General features: G+C 41.7%; 1 protein-coding gene across 6 annotated transcripts in view; it reads left to right on the top strand.

The window, feature by feature from the left end:
* Positions 1-18,725, top strand: part of Adamtsl1 (ADAMTS like 1) — a 946,298-nt gene extending 927,573 nt beyond the window's left edge. For 4 of the 6 annotated variants that reach the window (XM_074051742.1, XM_074051740.1, XM_074051744.1 and 1 more), the window contains 3 exons: positions 2,375-2,582; positions 13,533-13,642; positions 14,391-18,725. In XM_074051742.1, the coding sequence (XP_073907843.1) occupies positions 2,375-2,582; positions 13,533-13,642; positions 14,391-14,730 (658 nt within the window). In that variant the 3' untranslated portion in view covers positions 14,731-18,725. The remainder of the gene's footprint in view (positions 1-2,374; positions 2,583-13,532; positions 13,643-14,390) is intronic. The other 2 variants (XM_074051743.1, XM_074051741.1) reach the window with 1 other exon arrangement.
* Positions 18,726-21,057: the final 2,332 nt, after the last annotated feature.

Raw genomic sequence — 21,057 nt, 5'->3', positions numbered from 1 at the left:
TTACCCTGGGACGATATCCAGACTCTCTGTCTCTTACAAGTTGCACATACTTGAAGAAGTTGTGAGTCCCACTGAGTACCTGACCTCCAGTCTTCAGGCCACAGCTAAAGGCATAATGGATGGGCTTGGAGTTGACACCAGCATGGCACAGGCTCAGGAGACTGGCTGGGCCCTGAAATGCCCTTCACGACCTATCTGTGAGGACTTTCCTATACTACTCAGGCAACTGCTTTATGCTTTGCCAGCTGAGTCATAAGGAGCAGCTGAAACCAGGAGAGACTCCATGAAATATGAAACACACTCATTAATATCTGACTTTGACTTGCTGACGGGAAGGTTTCCACGGGAATGATTAATGTCCTTTTATACCCTTCCTGAATGGTGACAGAGCCCACATCTCTCCTTTCTCAAAACCCCCACCCCAGCTCCTGAAAAAAAATGCTGAAATGTCTATTTAGAAATAAAAGTTGATTGAAATTCAGGCCTGACATTCACCAGGGGCATATAGGCTGGAAGACTGCCCGCGCCAAGCTGTGTGAAATGATGACGAGGACTTTGACGTGCCAGGAACTTTTTGATTTGATTTGGTGATGGTCAGAGTTAATCAGTCTAATTTACTTCTGCAAATGAAATAATAATGGCAGTGTCTTCTTTGGTTTCAATGCCTCCAGGAGCTTTAAAACACCTCATGCCTGCTTCCTAAGTGGCCTACTCCTGTGGGCTGGAAATCTGCACGCAGTCATCCCTCTGTGGGCCAAGGGAGTGGAGAAATTGCCACAAAACTAAATAAGTCACAGATCCTGATGCCAGAGGAATTTGCTCCCCTTCCGCTACATGCCTCTCCTGAAAGCCAGATGGCCAGGAAGAGCCCATGGGCTCACCTTTGACTAGTCTCCTGCCAGGCTTTGGGGGCACGTTAGCATCTGCCTTAGGACACACAGAAGTGCACTGACCATCTTTCTAAATCAAACTGGGAAATACTGCTTGAACCCAGGTAGCTGTTAGAAACATCTCACACTAGATAATTACATACACACCCCAGGCAATAAAAACAGTGGGGATTTTTCCTAGACTGCATAAAATGGCTGAAAAGCATTATGTCTCTTCTCATTATTGTCCCAAAACTGTGCTCTTCCTCTTTGAGAATGATGCCTGGGTGCATACATACAAAGAGAACTCCTGCATGTTTGTGTATGGACCAAGGACTTTGCAGCGTTCCCAGATCACATCTTGGATAGAGGACAAAAGCCCGTTTCCATAATCTTGCTTAGTTTCACTTCTGGGGGCTCGGGTTGTAGTTGGAGCCTAACATTCCAAAAACAAATATTTCTACCGTGGATACAACCCTCTAAGACATATAAAACTTATACACTGATTTGTGGAGGTGGAAAAATGCCTCAGAAAGTTGGAAGAAACTTTATGTTTCTGAAAGATGAAGCAAATCAAACAGTGAGATAGAAAGCACAGAGTATTGCCAAATAAAACCTTGACCTGAGTGTGACTTCACTTGCTGCCTGGGACAAGAGGTGATGTGTTTGTTTGCTAGGAAGCCTACTGCTCTGTCACATGAGGAAGTACCAGAACTACAGTATAGTGTCACTAGCTAACAGACTGTCATCCAGAACATTCTATCTGCTATCTCACCACCTTTGGGACAGCTAAGGCAACCAATCTTCAAAATCCTCTTTCAAGATGTATGCTTTTCAGGACCTAGGACTTAGCTCGGTGGTGGAATACTTGCCTTGAGTTCAACCCCAGGATTACAAAAAAGAAAAAAAAAAATCTTTCTACATCTTTCAATGTCCCAGGTAAATTAGTTTCTAAATTAGTTTCCTGAGGCTGTCCTAACAAATTACCACAAACAGTGGCTTTAAAAAACTACTGTTTTTTAAGAAATTAATTCTCTCACCATTTTGAAGGCCAGCAGTCAAAAATCAAGGTGTTAGCAGGGGCACACCCCTCCAATGGCTGTAGGAGAGAATTTGCTCCTTTACCCTGCCATCTTCCAGCGCCTTCAAATGTTCCTTGGCTTGTGGCTGCATGACTCCAACTTCTGACGCCTGGTCACCCTGCCTCCTCTTCTTCCCCATATGTAATCTCCTTCTGCCTTTCTCTTAGAACATGTGTGATGAATTCTACAGCAGATATTCTCATCTCAAAATCCTTATGTTGGTAATGACCTTTTTGCCAAATTGGGTAATGTTCAGAGGTTCCAGGAATTTGACATGGGTATCTTTTGGTGGGCCGTTTATTTATGTAAATACTGTGAAAGGGGCCATGGCCCCCAAATTAGCACCTGTGTGGACAGGAATGTGCAAGGCTCTTTCCCGTAGACCTGATCCTCTTCTGTTCTGATCATGCTTCCTCTCCCTAGGTGGATGGTGACTTCCTGGTCCGCCTGTACCCGAAGCTGTGGTGGAGGTGTCCAGACACGCCGGGTGACTTGTCAGAAGCTAAAAGCCTCTGGGATCTCCACCCCTGTGTCCAATGATGCGTGCACCCAACTCGCCAAACGGCCTGTGGACACCCAGGCCTGTAACCAGCAGCTATGTGTGGAGTGGGCCTTCTCCAGCTGGGGTCAGGTAAGGGGCCCGAGAGGTTTTTATTTGAAAGGTGTAAACCCTGCCACAGTAGGAAGTAAAATGCTACCATTGCCACCTCCTCTGTGACAACTGATCTCTCACTAACCCTACTGTCACTAACCCAACCCAGCATCATTCCCAAATCCCAGAGTTTAGAATATTCTTCTCTACTGTCAACACACTGCTCACACCCATTATACTTTTCCTTTTTATTTCCCTCCCTCGGGGGTCTTCTTCTTCTCAGATCAGACCCTCAGACACTTTCTTCAGATTCACATTCCATAAGGTCACCCCTTCTCACTGGCTTTGCTGAGGATGACATGTAAACTTCAGCAGAGAGCCACCTGAGGACTGCTGTGTTGCTTGGGGCCAGGGGTTCTCCATCAATTGCACAGTTAAAATCACTGGAGAAACTTTTTTAAACCACCAGTGTCCAGGCTTACCTCACAAAAGGTCTAAGTCAGTTGCTCTGAGGTGGGATCATGGGTACATTTTAGAAACTCCCCAGGTGATTCTGATATGCAGCCTGGGTATCACTTTGAAACCATCACCTCCTTTCTCAGTCTTCTGCCTAGAGGTTAACAAAAAGGTCCCAGGTAAGCTCAACAGGAGCAGAGGGCCTTGCCTGACCCCAGAAACCTAGGGATTGGTCCTCTTCTGAATATAATGGAGGAGCCATGATAACTCTCTCCTTTTGGAGAGGAAATTTAATTCAAGCGAGAGGGGCTAGGGGAAAGGGAGGGGACGGGAGGAGAAATGGCCCAAACAATGTATGCATATATGAATAAATGAATAAAAAAAAGACTTAATAGAATAATCCAAAAGAAGGAACTAGCATATTACCCAATACATTGTCATAATTCCTATTATTATCACTACTCAAGTACCAAATAATTTGACTGCATAAAAGTTAGACTTGTCTATTATTTAAAAAAAAAAAAAAAAGAGTAGGGGGAGGCAACCTGAACAATGACAGACACCATGCCATGACAGCAGCAGTCCATGGGGTGAGGTACCCTTGTGCTCTTGTTATTTCTGGGCCAGATGAGACTATCACTCAGGTCCTCTGGTCACTAAGGTCTAGGTTTTCCCCAGCCCATACTGTTCAGGCCTATGTTAGGCCTGATAGAACAGTTATCCTACTCATTTAACATTTTAGAATGTTTCAGCACCAAAGGAAATCAGGTAGACGTGCTTGGGGAAAATGATACAATTTTGCGTACTGTTTCTCCCAAAGTCTGTGTTCAAAACCAATTGGCGATCTCCCAGACATGCTAAGAGCTGCCTTCTGGGGCTGCTATTCCGGTTGTAGTAACGCCTACGTAGTAATATCTGTTCTTGGTTTGTCTGGGACTGGTGCTAATTGGTAGAGTGACTATTCTGATTAGTCAGGCATAGTTTCTGGTTGGTCAACTGGGACACCCCAACAACAGCCTTCTAATTCTTTGTAAAATTGTATGACCAATGTGATTGAATATTTAGGGATAATTAGCAACTTCATACTTGTTGGAATTGGCTGTCTACATATTGCTGCATGCATGTTCCTCCACTCCTAGCCCCCGTGTGAGCTTTGGAAAGCAGCCACTTGTACCTTCCTAGTAGGTTAACATATATGCCATGTCCATCTCTAATGAAAATCAAATGTTATCCCAGGTGAGTTAGGGGCTGATGCCAACCTGGCCGCTATGACGGGCCAGCCCTCCTTATTCCCAGGGGCATAAAGTGTGCGCTTCATAACAGAGCCAAATCTGCTTTTGATAGCTTTCCTTCAGTTCGAGGTAGCCCTGCCCCATGTCCTCAAGACTAACTAACAGTTTGTGAAATTACAGTTGGAACAGCTCTGGCTTCACATGGGAGATACATCTGTATAGTGTCCTCCAGGTCATGCATGAGGATATGTGGCACATTTGACCATTCTCGGTGATTCTTTTGCTAACAAAAGAGAAAACACAAAGGGCTTTCTCCATTCTTTCTCTAAAACCCTCTAGGCTAGTATAGCTCAAGCTTGAAAGTGCATCACCTGGGGATCTTGTTATAAATGCAAATTATGGTGTGGTGCATCTGGGCAGAGCCTAGGATGTTGAATTTCTAACAGGTGATGCCAAGGTTACTGGTCCATGAGTCATACATGAAAGAGGAGAAAGCTTAAAGCATTAAATATTACACTGAACTGTTTGATGTCATAAAAATGTGCTTCAAACTGTAGGTGCCCCCCCAGGCCTCCACATTCCACACCAGAATGAAAATAGTGATCATTTCCGGCAAGAAAATCCTTTAGGGATTGTATCATACAAATATGTTTCTTCATTTGTTTACCTTCATGAAGTCTATGAAAGCCATCCTAATTTTAGTGTAAGTAAGACCACCTTCTTACTTAAAACTTCATGTAATAATCCAGCTTTCTTCTAATCCAACATAGATTTCTGGTGCCTGTCTTGGGTTGGGAATGTTTTTCATATAAACATGTGAAAAAATGAAGGCAAAAGCAGCCCAGAATGTTTGCTGGAAAGCAGGTGCTAGATCATGAAGTGTCTTGTATGCTGCACAAGGAGTTTGTATTTTACTATGAGTACCACTAGAATGGTTTTTATTTCATTATTTGCCATTTACTAAGGTGTATTAGTGGGCTCAATGTGACATTTCCACACATGCATACGGTGTACACTGATCAAATCCACCCACCCTTTTTCCACTTCACATTCTTGATGTCACTATTCCTAATAACACTATGCTCCTTTTAGATCAACTGTTTTGTGGTTTTTACATATGAGAGAATGTGCTGTACTTGTCTTTCTGTGTCTGGCTTATTTCACTTAATGTAATGTCCTCTAGTTCTATCCATCCATTTTGCTTCAAATGACAGGATATCATTCTTCATTATGGTTAAATAATACTCCATTTTACATATATTTGTCCATTCATCCTGACCTAGTCCAAGGCCATATCTTAGCTATTATAAATAGTGCCACAATGAGCATGAATATGCAGAAATCTCTTCATTATACCGATTTTAGGCTTTCTAGGTGTATATCCAGGAGTGGTATAGTGAGATCATAGGGCCAATCTATTTTTAATTTCTTGAGGAACCTCCATAATGGCTGAATTAATTTATATAAATAGCAGTGTATAAAAGTTCCTTTTTCTCTGTAGCCTTGCCAGCATTTGTTATTTTTTATAGAGGCCATTCTAAATCTCACTGTAGTTCTGAGTTGCATTTCCCTGATGGCTAATTGAACATTTTTATATATTTATTGGCCATTTATTGTTCTTCTTTTGAGATGCATCTATTCAGGTCATTTTCCCATTTTCAATTGAATTACTTGTTTATTAATTGGAGGTGGTTCTTTATATATTTTGGATACTAACTCTGTCAGAGGAATAGTTGGAAAATATTTTCCCCCATTCTGTAGGCCATCTCTTCACTCAGTTGGTTGTTTCCTGTGCTTTTGGAGTCCTATCCAGAAAATTGCTGCCTGTACCAATGTCTTAAGTGTTTCCCCTGTTTTGAGAGTTTTAGGTCTTCTATTAAAGGTTTTGATCCATTCTAAGTTAATTTTTGTACTGAATGAGAGAGAGAGGTCAAGCTTCTGCATGTGGATATACAGCTTTCACAGGACCATTGGTAGAAGAGGCTATTCTTTCTTCAATGTGTGTTTCTGGCATCTTTGTGAAGAATCAGTTGGTTCTAGGTACATGAGTTATTTCTGGGATCCCAGTTCTGTTTTTATCTGTTTTTATCTCAGTGGCTTTGTAGTATAATTTGAAATCAGATATTGAGATACTTCCAGTGTTGCTCCTTTTGCTCAGGATTGCTTTGGCTATTTGAGGTCTTTTTTGCTTCCATCTGAATTTTAGGATTCTTTTTGTAGTTCTGTGAAGAATGTCATTGGTATTTTCATAGGCATTGCAATGAATCATCTTGGTAGTGTGAACATTTTAACAATATTCTTCCAATCTATATGAAAGATCTTGCCATTTTTTTGTATCTTTAATTTCTTTCTACAGTGTTTTATAATTTTCATTTCTGAGGTCTTTCACTTCATTGATTCAATTTATTCCTAGGGTTGTGGCCTTGTTGTAACTATTGTAAATGAGATTGTTTTTGTGATTTCTTTCTCAAGTTCATTATTGATATATAGATTGATATATAGAAAACCTACTGGGTTTTGTGTGCTGATTTTGTAACCTACTTTACTGAATTCATTTATCAGTTCTAATAGTCTTTAGGTGGAGCCTTTATATTTTTCTATATATAGAATCATCATCTACAAACAGGGATAATTTGACTTCCTCTCTTCCTATATGTTAGAGGAAATGGTTTCATCTTTCTCACATTCAGTATGATGTTTTGCTATGGTTTAGACCTGAAATGTTCCCCCCAAAGGCCCTGTGGCACTATTAGGAGGTAGCAAAACCTTTGGGATTTGGGGCCGTGTCACTGAAAGCAATATTGTAATGCTGGTCTGTCTTTGCTTCCTGGCTGCCATGAATAAGCAAATTTGCTTCACCACATACTACCCCAACGTGATGTTCTGCCTTCACACAGACCCACAGGCAATTGAGCCAACTCAGTATGGTATAAAACCTCTGAAACTGTGAGCCAAAATGATTCATTACTCCTTGCACTTATTTATCTCAAGTATTTGTTCACAGTGATGAAAGCCAAAATGTGATGGTTATGAGTTTGCCATACACAGCCTGTATTATGTTCAGGTATAGGTCCTTCTATAGCTAATTCGTTCAGGGCATTAATCATGAAGAGATGCTGAGATGATCATGTGATTTTTAACCTTTATTCTGTCAACCCACCCTTGCATCCCTGGGATAAAACTAACTTAATCATGGTGAATAATCTTTCTGATGTGCTGTTGAATAGGACTTGTTGTTTTTACTAAGAACTTTTGCATCTGTTTATCAGAAAGTTTGGTCTATAGTTTTTGTTATGTGCTTGTCTGGTTTTGGTAATGGGAATGCTAGCCTCATAGGATGAGGTTGGAAAGGTCCCTCCTTTCCAATTCTGTGGAATAGTTTGAGAAGAATTGCCATTTTTTAAATTATTTTATTATTCATATGTGCATACAAGGCTTGGGTCATTTCTCCCCCCTGCCCCCACCCCCTCCCTTACCACCCACTCCACCCCCTCCCTCTCCCCCCACCTCAATACCCAGCAGAAACTATTTTGCCCTTATTTCTAATTTTGTTGAAGAGAGAATATAAGCAACAATAGGAAGGAACAAGGGTTTTTGCTGGTTGAGATAAGGATAGCTATACAGGGAGTTGACTCACATTAATTTCCTGTGCGTGGAGAAGAATTGCCATTCATTCTTTTTGGTAAGTTTTGTAAAATTCAGCAGTAAAGCTGTCCAAGTCTTGGGCTTTTCTTTGTTGAGAAATAAAAGGCATATTACTGATTCAGTCTCATTATTAGTCTATCCAGGTATTTTGTGTCCTCATGGTTCAATTTTAATAAGTAATGTGTGATATGTGATTTGGATCTTTTCTCTTAAAAATTTTAATATACTGTCTTTGTAATGTGCTTTTGACAGTTTGGTTATAATGTGCCCTATTAAAAAATCTTTTTTGGTTATGTCTACTTTCTCCTATAAGCCTCCATACGAGGATACCTGTGTCTGTCCCTACCCTAACAAAGTTTTGTGTTATTTCACTGAATAGGTTTTCTATGCCCTTGACCTATTTTCCTTACCTTTATATTCCAAAAATGCAAATATTTGTTTAATGGTGTGCCTTAAATCTCTTGAATGTACTCTTCGTTACTTTTTTTTTTTTGGTCTGAATAGAGTATTTCAAATTCAGAAATCCTTTCTTTTTGATATAGTCTGTTGTTGGGGCTTTCAACGATATTTTTATGTGACTTATTGAGCCTTTCTTTTTCCCTATTTTATTGCTGAACTTCTCACTCATACCTTGCATCCAATTTCATTTAACTGTTCGATTGTTCTTTTTCATGTGAGTACCTAGTGAATCAGATATCTCTACCACTTATATGGAGTGGCCTTCTTAGTATGCAACTTTCTCCTGAAGATGTATCTTGGGTGTCAGTTTGTTATGTAATGTTGACTTTGAGTCTAGCTAACTTCTTTGGCTATGATTAGTGAGTTTGGTCATGGTGTCAGAGATACCGATTGTCTCTGCCAATCCCACAGAGTGGGAACACTCTAGCAGGTATAGTAATAGTATAGTGATAGTACAGTGTAGTGAGCAGAGGATATAGTGAGCTCGCTGTGTAGCTGCCCCTACAAATGAAAGTAGTGGCCCTAGCAGGCAATGGGAGTTTCCACCAGTACTAATACACCAAAACAAGGTAAGGATATGACAAAAAAAGAAATTACAGACCAATTTCCTTAATGAATACAGACACAAAAATTCTCAATAAAATATTCACAAACTGATTTCAACAACATATTAAAAAAATCATACACTCTGATCAAGTGGGTTTCACTCCAGTAATTCTTTTTTCCATTAAAATAATGTATATTATTTTTAATAATAGGGAAATATATAAGCTATAATTCTGAGCAATAAGTCAGGATATTGAATTATACATTGTTACAATGTCAAAGGCATTTGTAAAACTATTGTAAGAACTTTTGTAAATGTTACATTGTAACTCCAGTACAATGATAATAAAAAATTAAAATAAATAAAAGAATGGATAGAAACACATTTCAATTATTAATATGGTTTGCTCTGGGTGTGGAGATTTTGTATGACTGCTTTTATCTCCATTGTATTTTAGAATGTTTTCCAGTAATTCCAGAAGTTAATCTATTATTTTTGTATCAGGGAACAATTTGATTAGACAAGCTTCCCAAAAGCAGCCTATTTATTGGTACCCTCCAAAAGTGGTCTTCCTGATGATAAGTTGTTAGGATAATCACCTTTTTACCAGCCTTTTTCTGTTGCCTGCTCCTAAACTATCATTAGGACAAGCAGAGTGGATATATAGCTGCCCCCCCTCCTGTTAGTTATGGGGACTATGCTATAAGACCCCAATGGATGCCTGAAATTGTGGTAGGATATGTTAAGGAATTTTCTATACATACACCCATACATTTAATGCTTTTGTCATCTTTTTTTCCCCTACCTTTCCCTATTCCTCCTGTATGTGTTCTCCCCTTAGTGTGTGACCCAAGTCTGATATCACTGCATTTGTTTTAGATCTAAAGTCCACATATGAGGGAGAAAATGTGATTTTTGGTTTTCTGAGCCTGGCTAACTTCGCTTAAGATGATGTTCTCCAGTTCCATCTATTTACTTGTGAATGATAAGCTTTCATTCTTCTTCATGGCTGTGTATAAATACCACATTTTCTTAATTCATTCATCAGTAGTGGGGCATCTTGGCTGTTTCCATAACTTGGCTATTGTGAATAGTGCTGCAATAAACATGGGTGTGCAGGTGCCTCTGGAGTAGCCTGAGTCGCATTCCTTTGGGTATATTGCTAGGTCAGTCCAGTGATTCTTTGCGAATGGCTCAATATTCACAAATCAGTAGGACAAAAATCACATGATCACCACAATAGATACAAAAAAGGATTTGACGAAATTCAACATGCTTTCATGATAAAATCCCTGGAGAAACTAGGACTAGAAGGAATGTACTGCAACATAAAAAGGCTATTGTATGACAATCTATAGCCAACATAGTACTAAGTGGGGAAACACTGAAACCATTTCCTTTGAAGTCAAAAAACAAAATTAAGTTGTCTACTGGCTCCACTCCTCTTATTCAATGTAGTGATTGAATTGTTGGCCAGAGCAATAAGGAAAGAGAAAGAAGGAAAAGGGATACAAACAGGAAAGGAAGAAGTCAAATTATCCCTATTTTCAGACTATTTGATCCTATATTTCAGAAACACTAAAGATTCTACCATAAAACTCTCAGAAATACTTTGTCAATTCCATTCACAATAACCTCAAAACAAGTAAAATGTCTAGGAATAAACGAGTGAGGTAAAAGACTTCTACAATGAAAACTACAAAACCTTGAAGAAAGAAATTGAAGAAGATATTGGAAGATGGAAAGAGTGCCCATGTTCTTGCATTGGCTGAATTAATATTGTGAAAATGTCTACACTACCAAAAGTAATCTATAAATTTAATTCAATCCCCATCAAAATGGCAATGCCATTCCACACAGAAACAGAAAAATAAATCCTAAAATTTATATGGAAGCACAAAGACCCCAAATAACCAAAGCAATCCTGAGCCAAAAGATAAATGCTAAAGGTAACATAATACCTGACTTCAAAATATACTACAGTCATAGTCATGAAAACAGCATGGTACTGGTACGAAATAGACACCTAGACCAATGGAATGGAAGACCCACACAGCTACACCCATCTGATTTTTAACAAAGGAACCAAAAATATACATTAGAGAAAAGTCAGCCTCTTTAACAAATGGTATTGGGAACACTTGGGTACATTGGGAACGTGTAGAAAACTGAAACTAGATCCCAGTCTCTCACTTCAACAGAAGTACAAACGAAAGATAAATACATGAGGAAATGTTGACTATCCTTAGCCATAAAGAAAATACAAATCAAAATGGCATTGAGAGTCCATCTCACCCAAGTCATGGCTATCATGAAGAAAACAACAACAAATGCTATCAAGGATGTCGGCGGGGGTGGGGGTGGGGGGGTGTAAATTAGTTCAGCCACTATGAAAATCAGTATGGGCATATATCCAAAGGGATGTATATCAACATACAATACAGATACCTGCACACCCATGTTTATAGCAGCCTCATTCGCAATAGCCAAACTATGGAATCAGTCTAGGTATCCATCAGCAAATGAATGGATAAAGAAAATGTGGTATAAATGCACTGTGGAGTATTATTCAGTCATAAAGAATGAGATTTTGTCATTTGCAGGAAAATGTATAGAACTAGAAATCATAGCCAGACTCAAAATGACACATATTGAATGTTTTCTCCCATAAGCAAATTCTAAACCTGAAAAAGTTAAAATGCCATTAAAGTAAAATGGAGGGGGTCTTTAGGAGGGGAAATAGCAGAAGGGTGAAAAGCAAAAGGAGAAGGTGATGGGTGTGAATATAATTGAAGTACATTGTATGCATGTATGAAAACAGCGCAATGAAACCCATTAAGATTGTAAAGAAACAAAAGGGAAGATAAGAAAGAGTAACCGGAAATATCAAAAGAAACCCCTTTGTACAATTAATATACATTAATAAAAATATTTTAACTGAAACAATGGAAATTCAAATGAGGGATAAAAAGATGTTAAACTTCATTAGTAACCAGGGGTATGCAAATCAAGCCAAAATGAGGTACAATACATAAGTACTATATACTTACTAGAACACATAAGATGTGAAATATATAACCATTCTGAGAATTTCCAAAGGTTTAAACTTAGTGGAAATCCATACAACAGTGGTAGGAGAAGAACTGGCAGGAGGGACTTTGGAATTCTGTTTGACAGCATCTCTTAAATTTGCATACTCATTTCTACTTCTAAGTGATACCCAACAATAATGCATGCATAAGGGCACCGAGGAACTTTTTCAAAAATGTTTAAGGCAGTATTATTGGTATTAATTAGAATTATAAAAACTATAAAGGAGCTAAGTATTAACCAAAAATAGATAGAAAATTAAAATTTAAATCTTGACAGTGGTTGTGTTTGGAAAGGGGGAAAGAGTGAATAAGAACAGGCACAAAGGGACTCCTGAGTTACTAGCAGAGTTTTACTTCTTTACTGGCCACCTAATTTGTGGAGCCACTTATCCAAAAACTATAATGAATGGCAAAATGGACAACAAAGCACTAAGACAAGTAGAGGTCCTTTTGAGGACACACAGCTGACCTTACTTCTACATTTATTCGGTAATCGCTCACTTAGAGGCACCTTATGCTTTAATCACATTTTTCTATGTAGTCTGTGCTTCACAAGAAAGTTAGTTTTAAATTATTAAAATGATAAATTTTGTCATGTATATTTTACCATAAAACAAAAACATTCCAATTTTTGGTTTTATGTTTTGCCCAACTCCCTTTGTCTTTGTGAACCATAGTGTCAACCGAGCCCTTAAGCACCCAGAAGAACAATAACTGACCCGGGACAAAGGTGTTGAGTTACTTTCAGGTGTTCTTCACCTTTGAGGTCAAAGATCCCACTGAGCACCTGATAAAAGCTGAAAGGAACCTCTTGCCAGAAAAATTACAGCAGAGAATTTCCACTTAAAATATTAAGAGTTGACACCCCCAACCTCCCCATGGGCCTCTAGAGATTCAAAGTCCCCAAAGTTAAGATCCTTTGTTCCAAAGTGACCTCCCAGGGATGTGTGTCCTCTTGTTCTAAAATGGCAGCTATTGGCTCAGGGCCTGCTGCTTTTGTAGTTTACAGACAAGTGTTATTAGGGGCGTTCAGTGGAATAGAGTCAGGCCCTTCCTCCTCCATGAGGATTGCCTATACATACAGCTGTCCTGGATTTGACCTGAAGAAAACAAAGGTAAGGTTAGGAGAAAATTATGGGCGTGGTTACTTGCAAGAAAATAATAAACCAAACTATCTTCCACACTGAAGCAGAGAAGAGGAGCTTAGTAGACAGCTTTAGCTCTGAAGATTGCTACCACATTCCCAGCGTATAACACCAAGATATTTTTCATATGGTTTATCTAGAGGGGGATTGGCCGTCTGTGGCTAGATCCACATTTCCCCTAGCCATTTTTTAGCAGAATGTTCACAGACCACGGGAAAGCTAAACTGCCCTGTTGTGGAATAAAAAAAACATGCCAGGGAATGCCCATTAGATGGCACAAAGAAGAGAGAGATGAATGAACTGTGGGCCTCCAACAAGATCCTGCACAAGGATCCTGTGTCCCATGTGGCCTGAACATTGCAGCTTCTCCTTCGACTTGGCTAATATGTACATCTCCTTTTTCTGCTTCCCAGTGCAATGGGCCTTGCATTGGGCCTCGCCTAGCTGTGCAACACAGACAAGTCTTCTGCCAGACCCGGGATGGCATCACCTTACCATCAGAGCAGTGCAGTGCCCTTCCCAGGTAAGACAAAGCCCAAGACCACCTTTCCCCAGCCCCTTTCTCAATAGCACAATAAGATGGTTGTGAGAGGGTGTTTGTCCCAGGGGACTGCTCTGCCCTCTCACCCGCATCACCCCAGGCCACTGGCCTCCTGCAAGGTAGATGGCTCAGTGGTGGCCTTCTGCTTACGGAATGGACCAGGTTTCACCTTCCCCTCTTAGGGATGAAGCAGGCATGGGTGTTGTTTCTCTAAGAGAGACCTGATTCCACTTATCCCATGGTAAGCAGGATGTGAGATCTGTACAGTGGCCACCAGGCCTCAAGGGTTCCACCAGCTACTCATTCTAGTTGACCTGTCTGTAGAAGTTAGGCTGAGATGAGCACTCTTGTCCCTGGGTCTCAACCAGCCCCTATCCTCTTACCTTGTACAAGTCCTCTGAAAGAAACGCTCATTACCCCCAACCTAGAACCCCAGCCCCCAAGCAGGCTCCATATTCCACCTCTGCAGCTTCTACACTGAGTAGAGCTCATTCATGGGTCATTCAGGGAATGAAGATCAGACAGAGTCCCAGTTAGAGGAAGTAGCCTCTTAAGATCTTATAGTCGTTCAGCAACAGAACCAAAATCAAAATCCCAGCCTGGTAACACTGAAAGTTCTTGAGAAGTGAGTTGCCTGACCTCAGTGGGTTTGTAGTTGACATTTACCCCTTGAACTGGTCCCCACAGAGACAGACCTTAACCTTAACCCTGCCACCCTCCTTCCCTGCAGGCCTGTGAGCACCCAGAACTGCTGGTCAGAGGCCTGCAGCGTACACTGGAGGGTCAGCCTGTGGACCCTGTGTACTGCTACTTGTGGCAACTATGGCTTCCAGTCCCGGCGGGTGGAGTGTGTGCACATCCGCACCAACAAGGCAGTGCCTGAGCACCTGTGTTCCTGGGGACCCCGGCCTGCCAACTGGCAGCGCTGCAACATCACCCCCTGTGAAAACAGTACGTTCCAATCCCAAAGAACATTCTGCAAATTCCCCATGGTGCATCGGGCGCAGAGGGCAGTCCCTGAGACTGCACCTGAACACAGGGCATTGGCTCAGGTTCCCCGAAGATTGTGAGCAGGGGCCAGAGTTGAGCATTTTCAGTGGGGTGCATGGATGTGTGCACGGAAGCGTGTACACATGTCCAGGCCACAAGAGATAGCAGGGAGTGCCCCAAGGGCTTCCACAGTCTCCACCCTGGCCCTGAGAGAACCAAATGCTGTTGGCCAAGTGCTGGATGAAACAGACTGGCTGGAGTCACAGGGGATGACAAGCAGTGGCTTGCCGGGACCACACTACTAGAGAAAGCACTGTTACCACTGAAGAAGCACACAGGGCACCTCCCACTCAGACGGCTCTACACCCATCACTGCTCTGCTTCTCACGGAACCAGGACCTGCTGATCACCTCCCTCCTTCCCAGCCCATGGGCAGCCACAGGAACTGAGCAGGAGTGCACACCCTTGGGATTTCATATTCATTTTGCTCCCTCCTTCCTTGAGTCTGGAGCCTCCCGACACCAATATTTGTATCTGAGTTGGGTAGGGATCCATTTTCTCTTCCTCCAAACCCAAATTAGAGGTGCTTCCCCACAAGGAAGAAGACAAATCTTGAGGCAAAGAATAGGAAATTAAAAGCAAATATATCAATGCATTTTTGCAATAGATTCCCAACCCCAAGGCAGATGCCCTATAGGCACGTAGCGCATTCCTTTTGGTACACTGGGAGGGGGTGACCTTTGTACTGTGGTGAAATTCTGACCCATGCTTATGTCAAAGGTAGTTAAGACACTTAGCAGATCAAATGTACCCCAATGCTTAAGAACCATCTAGTCCAGAACTGTTTGCTAATAGAGTAAATGCCTTAATGTATGCTTCACAGTACTCAGCCATTAAAATTTGAAGAAGAAAAAAAGAACCATCTAGTCTCCACCAATGAAATACCATGGTGTATTAAGACCTGGTGGGTTGCAGGAGTTAAAAGACCTTAAGAAAGCTTCACAGAGAAAGCAAGGTCCAAGTGCCTGAGGTTAGAGCCTCACTTGCATGTTTCCTCAACATGAAGCAGAATTCATTCTGGGAACTATATTTGGGGGAGACTCATTTCTAAAGCATCAAAAGCATGGGAAAATGCAAACGAGGAAGTGAGGTGGTTCCAAGAGGAAAGGACAATCACATCAGGAAGTCGAGAAAGGTCTACAGCCATACCACTCTGAACGTGCCCTAACTCGTCTGACCTTGGAAACTAAGCCGGGTTGGGCCTGGTTAGTACTTGGATGGGAGGAAGATGAGGAAGGAAGTAAAGGGAGGCTCGAGATAGGCTTCATCATTCAGCCTGCAGGTAGGTAGGTGCCACCCCTGCTATTGGCAGCCTGGGGGGCAAGAGGCTAGAAAAAGGGCTGTCCAGAAGGGCTGGAGAGTGGTGGCCAAAGCAGACCCCAGCAGGCACCCAGCAGCCAAGTGCCCAGGCTACACACAGCAGCCACATCTGTTAGCCTCTGTTTCACATCTCCTTTCTGTCCCCTTTCCCACCCTCCTGCCTTCCTAGCCGAGTGCAGAGACATCACCAGATACTGCGAGAAGGTGAAACAGCTGAAACTCTGCCAACTCAGCCAGTTCAAATCTCGCTGCTGTGGGACTTGTGGCAAAGCGTGAAGACAGGGCACGGGGAAGAGCTCTACCCTGGCCACACAAAGGACTCACGCAACCACCTTGGACAGAACTTATGCTTTCTCTGTTTTATTTATTTATTTACCCTTCCCTCTCCACACACCCACCTCCTCCCCGACCCCTGAGGACCTCAGCATGTATTCTCTTTCAGTTAGTTGGAGGACAGTGTTGGGAAAGGAAAAGGACGGATGTCTAAGGAGGGTGCAGAGCAAGCCAGACAGACAGCAGCAGCACCCTTGTGGAGCTGGTTCCCTGCAAACCTGGGGCTCAGAGATATTGGAAGAGGGAGCCATGGCCCCTCAGGCCAGCAAGGAACCAGGGAGGTTGATGCAAACATTGGACAACCAGCTATGTCTTTCCAGGAAGCTCCCTATTGAGGCCCCCTCAGTGGTAGTGAAGACAAAGGGGACCCCATGCTGAGACAGAAACCAACCCAGAACTCAGCTCTTCTGGAGGGGGACACAGAGAGAAGAGAATTCAACCATGGATAGTTAACAGTAAAGAGGGAGACGATCAAAGTAGGTCTCAGGTGCACAGTGATGCAGGAAATGGAGGGAAGGGTCAGAAGCAAAGAGGCCTGTGTGGAGGCTTGAGGGGCTTTGGGGCAGCCATGTGAGGCTCACCAGACAGACTCTGAACCTCAGTGCATGCAAGCACCCCTCTAGGTTCCGTGAAGGTGTGGGTGCCCTCTCAGAGTGCCCATACTGGGTGATGGGAGACACGCCCCAGTGGGGCTAAGAGTCTTCCCCACTCACCACACTATCTAAGGAAACTTTCTGCTTTTGTAGCTGTGACAGAGCCAGCAACTCTGGCTGTATAGTAAGGCTGTCCCAGGCATGTCTTTATTTAAATCCAGGGTCCCCTAGCCCTGAACTAACTGCTGCTGTGGGCATTCTGAGCATGAGGGAGCCAGGCTTTCTGCCTGAATAGCATTTACTGCTCCACTTAGGGCCAGGACCTGGGGTATATTGGTAAAAATCAATTCATTAATCAATTTGCCAGAAAGCATCAATGGCAAGTTGTAATAACCACTTCGTACCAGAGCTGGCCACGGAATAGGATGAGACAGTGGGTTTGCACATGCTCACAGTATACCCTGCCTATAATAGCCATCACCCTAAGGTGATGGGTTCCCCAGGCCCCTCCCACAGCACCAAGAGCTGCTGAACATGGTATTTATGCAGCAGTTGGGCAGGGTGGTGAGGAGATGTGGCAAAGCCAAAGGATAGCTAAAAACTCCAAGATAGTCCTCAAAGGCTTTTCAACCCATCCTCCCAACGCAAGGAAATAATATGCACCTTATGGTAATTAATATGCCAAATTTGGTGATTCAGTCACTCAGCAGGCAAAGCAGCACACGTGTTTCAGCAACACACACTGGCTATCATGAGAGATGGCTACAGCAAAGTCAAATGGGAAAAAACTGAGAGACGATTTGGCAAATTGCTCATTCCACAGAGCAACTTTTCGTGAATAATTTTTGCTTCCTCCCCCTGAGTGGCCTCAGTTTAGTAAGCAGGGCACCCAGAGCCTTTACCCCTCAGATAAGCCACCCCTCACATACACACTCATGCAAGGTCACTCACACCAGAACCCCCACTGACATCAGGGCTGCATTTTCCAGCCAGCCTGGAAGTAAAATTTGGGAGGAAGATGATATTAATCTATGTCCTCTCTAGACAAGCTATGGACACTTAGGGTGGGTCTCTTTTTTTCCTCACCACAAAACAGACTAAGAAATCATGTTACTAAAAAATCAATGTAATGTTTATTTAAAAATAAAAGAGAATGTTTTCTATGTATATCTTTTGTGAATATTTATTAGAATTTCTTGTATAAAAAAGTGCAATATTAATAATTGTACATTGTCATCCAGAAAAAAAATATTGAGGGATTGTTTAATGAACTTCCTGCAGCTGTGTTCCTGTAAACTCAGTGGTGATAACTGTATTCTTCCTAACTCTGGATCCATTACTCACTGTGTACAGAATACATTGTAAAAAGTACCATGGAATACTGGAGCAATAGAGTGGATTCATTTGTGACACGATCGTCACACATGAAATGATGAAGACAAATTCTATAATACAATGTGGTTGATTATTCCAGTTCAATAGTTATTGAAAATCTGTGGTCAATATTTACATCTCCTAAAAAGCAGACATCTTCCAGCTCTGCCACAGGTCAGGGTGTAGAGTTGGAGGTGGATTTCAGAGCAAGTTGGAGAGCGTAGGTTTGGGGTGGGTAGCAGGGTGCTCCTTCATGAGATGAATGTACATTTAATGTTTGTTCTGTGAATTGTGACTCAGCAGTACCACAGATTATTAGGGCTGCTGGATAATGTGGAAGGAGGCACTTCCTCCTCTAAAACACAAAACTCTATTTATATTTTTTGTACAGATAATACAGCTTATTTATTTAAATCTTGTTGTCTGAGTCTCTATTAAGCTCATCCTTCCCCTTGGTTTTCTGTAGTGGGTGAGAAAAATTCCTGTCAACCAGATGGTTCCCAGCTAGTTATGTGTGTCTGGCTGAAATAGAATAACTACACTTTGCAGCTTTGCATGGGAAGCTGAGGGCCCACACCCAGGAAGACCTGCACACATTCAGGCTGAGTGATGCCAAAGGAAATGACAATCTCCTCATTTATAGCCCTAGTAGCTTCAGGGAGAAAAGCAAGTGAGGGTATCTTTTGGGCTAGATGCAGATTGTGGGTATGGGCATATCCTCTCTCCAGGCCAGGCTTCCTGCTAATGGGAATGCATGGTGTGAAGCAGCTGCATGATGAAAATTTGCATATACACTACCACTAGAGGATAATCTTTATAGATTATGACATTTAAGCCTCACATCCACCCTATAAGTATCCTCATTTGCATATGGGTACCCTTGGCACACACACCATTTTTCCCTACTGTTCTGAGGTTGATAATTGACAATAGAACATTTTGCAGGAGCTGTTGTTTTCTTCTGTCCTAAAATCAATTCCTTTGGTTCAGAGAGCTCCTAGCTTTCTATTTTTAAGGGTTATAATAGAAATATAGCTACTGTGAGAAGTGCAGAAAAAACCAAGCACACATTTGTAGAGTTCTTCATAAATAGTCTGTAGTGTTGAAATGGCAGCATATTCCCAAGCCTGGCTCCAGCCTATTTTCTAGCTACTCATCCTAGGACATCACATTCCTGTCAAGCACTGTGAAAATACACCTAAAGGCCCTTCTTGCAATACCAATTCTATTCTAAGAAATGTTAGATTTTGCTTTAAAGAAAGATCCTATGCTAGAACTACATACTCACATACCAGCAACCAGTGCCCTACAGCAGTCCCCTCCCTGGGGACAGCAGGGAGTGAGAAACCAGAGATGCCAGAGGAAAAAAATCCAAGAAGGTTCAAATGGTGAGAAGGATTCAAACAGAATGTATGGAACTCTTTCCAGGCCAAATCACAGACTTCAGCAGAGAGAAAAAGAGAGATTACTACCAAGTTGCCACTGCCAGTATAAACCTTTGGAATCTTAACCAAAGGCCACTCCTGGGGTTACAGCTCCTCATGCTGACATACCTGCTTACCCTCATAAGTGTCCAGGACTCTAATAAGATAAACCCAGGAAATCTGTGGGACCATTAAGATCAGAATAGTCGATAGTCACCAAACTCATTCATGCCTCCCTCAGCTTCCTCATTTATAAAAGTAGGATACCTCATAGGGTATGGTCGTTGGTGAGAAAAGTGTAAGTCAATTCCTGTTGAGAAAATATTAGGGTGCTGACTTTTCACTGAAGCACTCTTTGAATGTTAACTGCTATTATCATTGTCCAAACTACCCTGAAAAGGGAGGGAGATGAAGGACAGGACTAGCACAATTTTTGCTATTTCATTTCATTTCCCATTGTCACCTCTGAAAGACTCTCCTTTGTGTTTCCATTTTATTGAGAAAGAAATGAGTCATTCTTTCTTACTACCCAATAGGATAAACAAGAGAGAGATTAGTGAACCAAATTTCAAGTTTTGTGTCTTGGAAGAAAACAAATCATTCCGTGTAACCAACTCATAGACTCATCAAAATACAATCTTCAGAAATACTTCCCAGGACACAAGTTATCTTATAATCTCAATGTATAGCCTAGTCTCAATTCAACACATCCAAATGTATATATAACTGCCATTTCTTATAGGTTATTATAAAATACATAGAAGTACTCATTCATGAGCAAATACACAAATAAAGTCAAAGCTAAAATTAAGGATATCTCACTTGCCAAGTGGCAGAGTTTCTCATAAACAACATACTAGTATCTCCTCACTTCATCCTGCAAATAAACTCAAAGGAAATTACCCAGCTTTACTAATGTCTCTCAGCTAACATGAGACAAGTTCAGTTTCAATAATCTGTCTTTGGGGCTTCCAAAAGTAATCAAAGTCATCCACAAAGGGTAGGAAATGGTGAAGTAGAGAAAAGGATAGATCTCTTGAGAAATAATCTAATGAAACTAGACTTATCAGGTGAATTAACCCATGGAAGGCTAACCTAGGGAGCAAAATAGAGTACAGCCCTCTTGGTTTTGTATCTGTTGCTCATTTTCTTCAGTGAACCAGCTATGATTTATAGATTTCATGACCCAGTATTCAGGAGATGTGAGTTAAATCAGGGAAGTTATCTACCAATGGCACGTACAATTAGGAAAATATCGCTGTTGATATAAGCCTTGAAGTAAACAGTAAAGAACTGAACATAA

Source organism: Castor canadensis, chromosome 13 (genome assembly GCF_047511655.1).
Source record: "Castor canadensis chromosome 13, mCasCan1.hap1v2, whole genome shotgun sequence".
NCBI lineage: Eukaryota > Metazoa > Chordata > Mammalia > Rodentia > Castoridae > Castor > Castor canadensis.
Note: the sequence above shows the minus strand (reverse complement) of the source record. Positions and strands in the feature narration are given on the sequence as shown.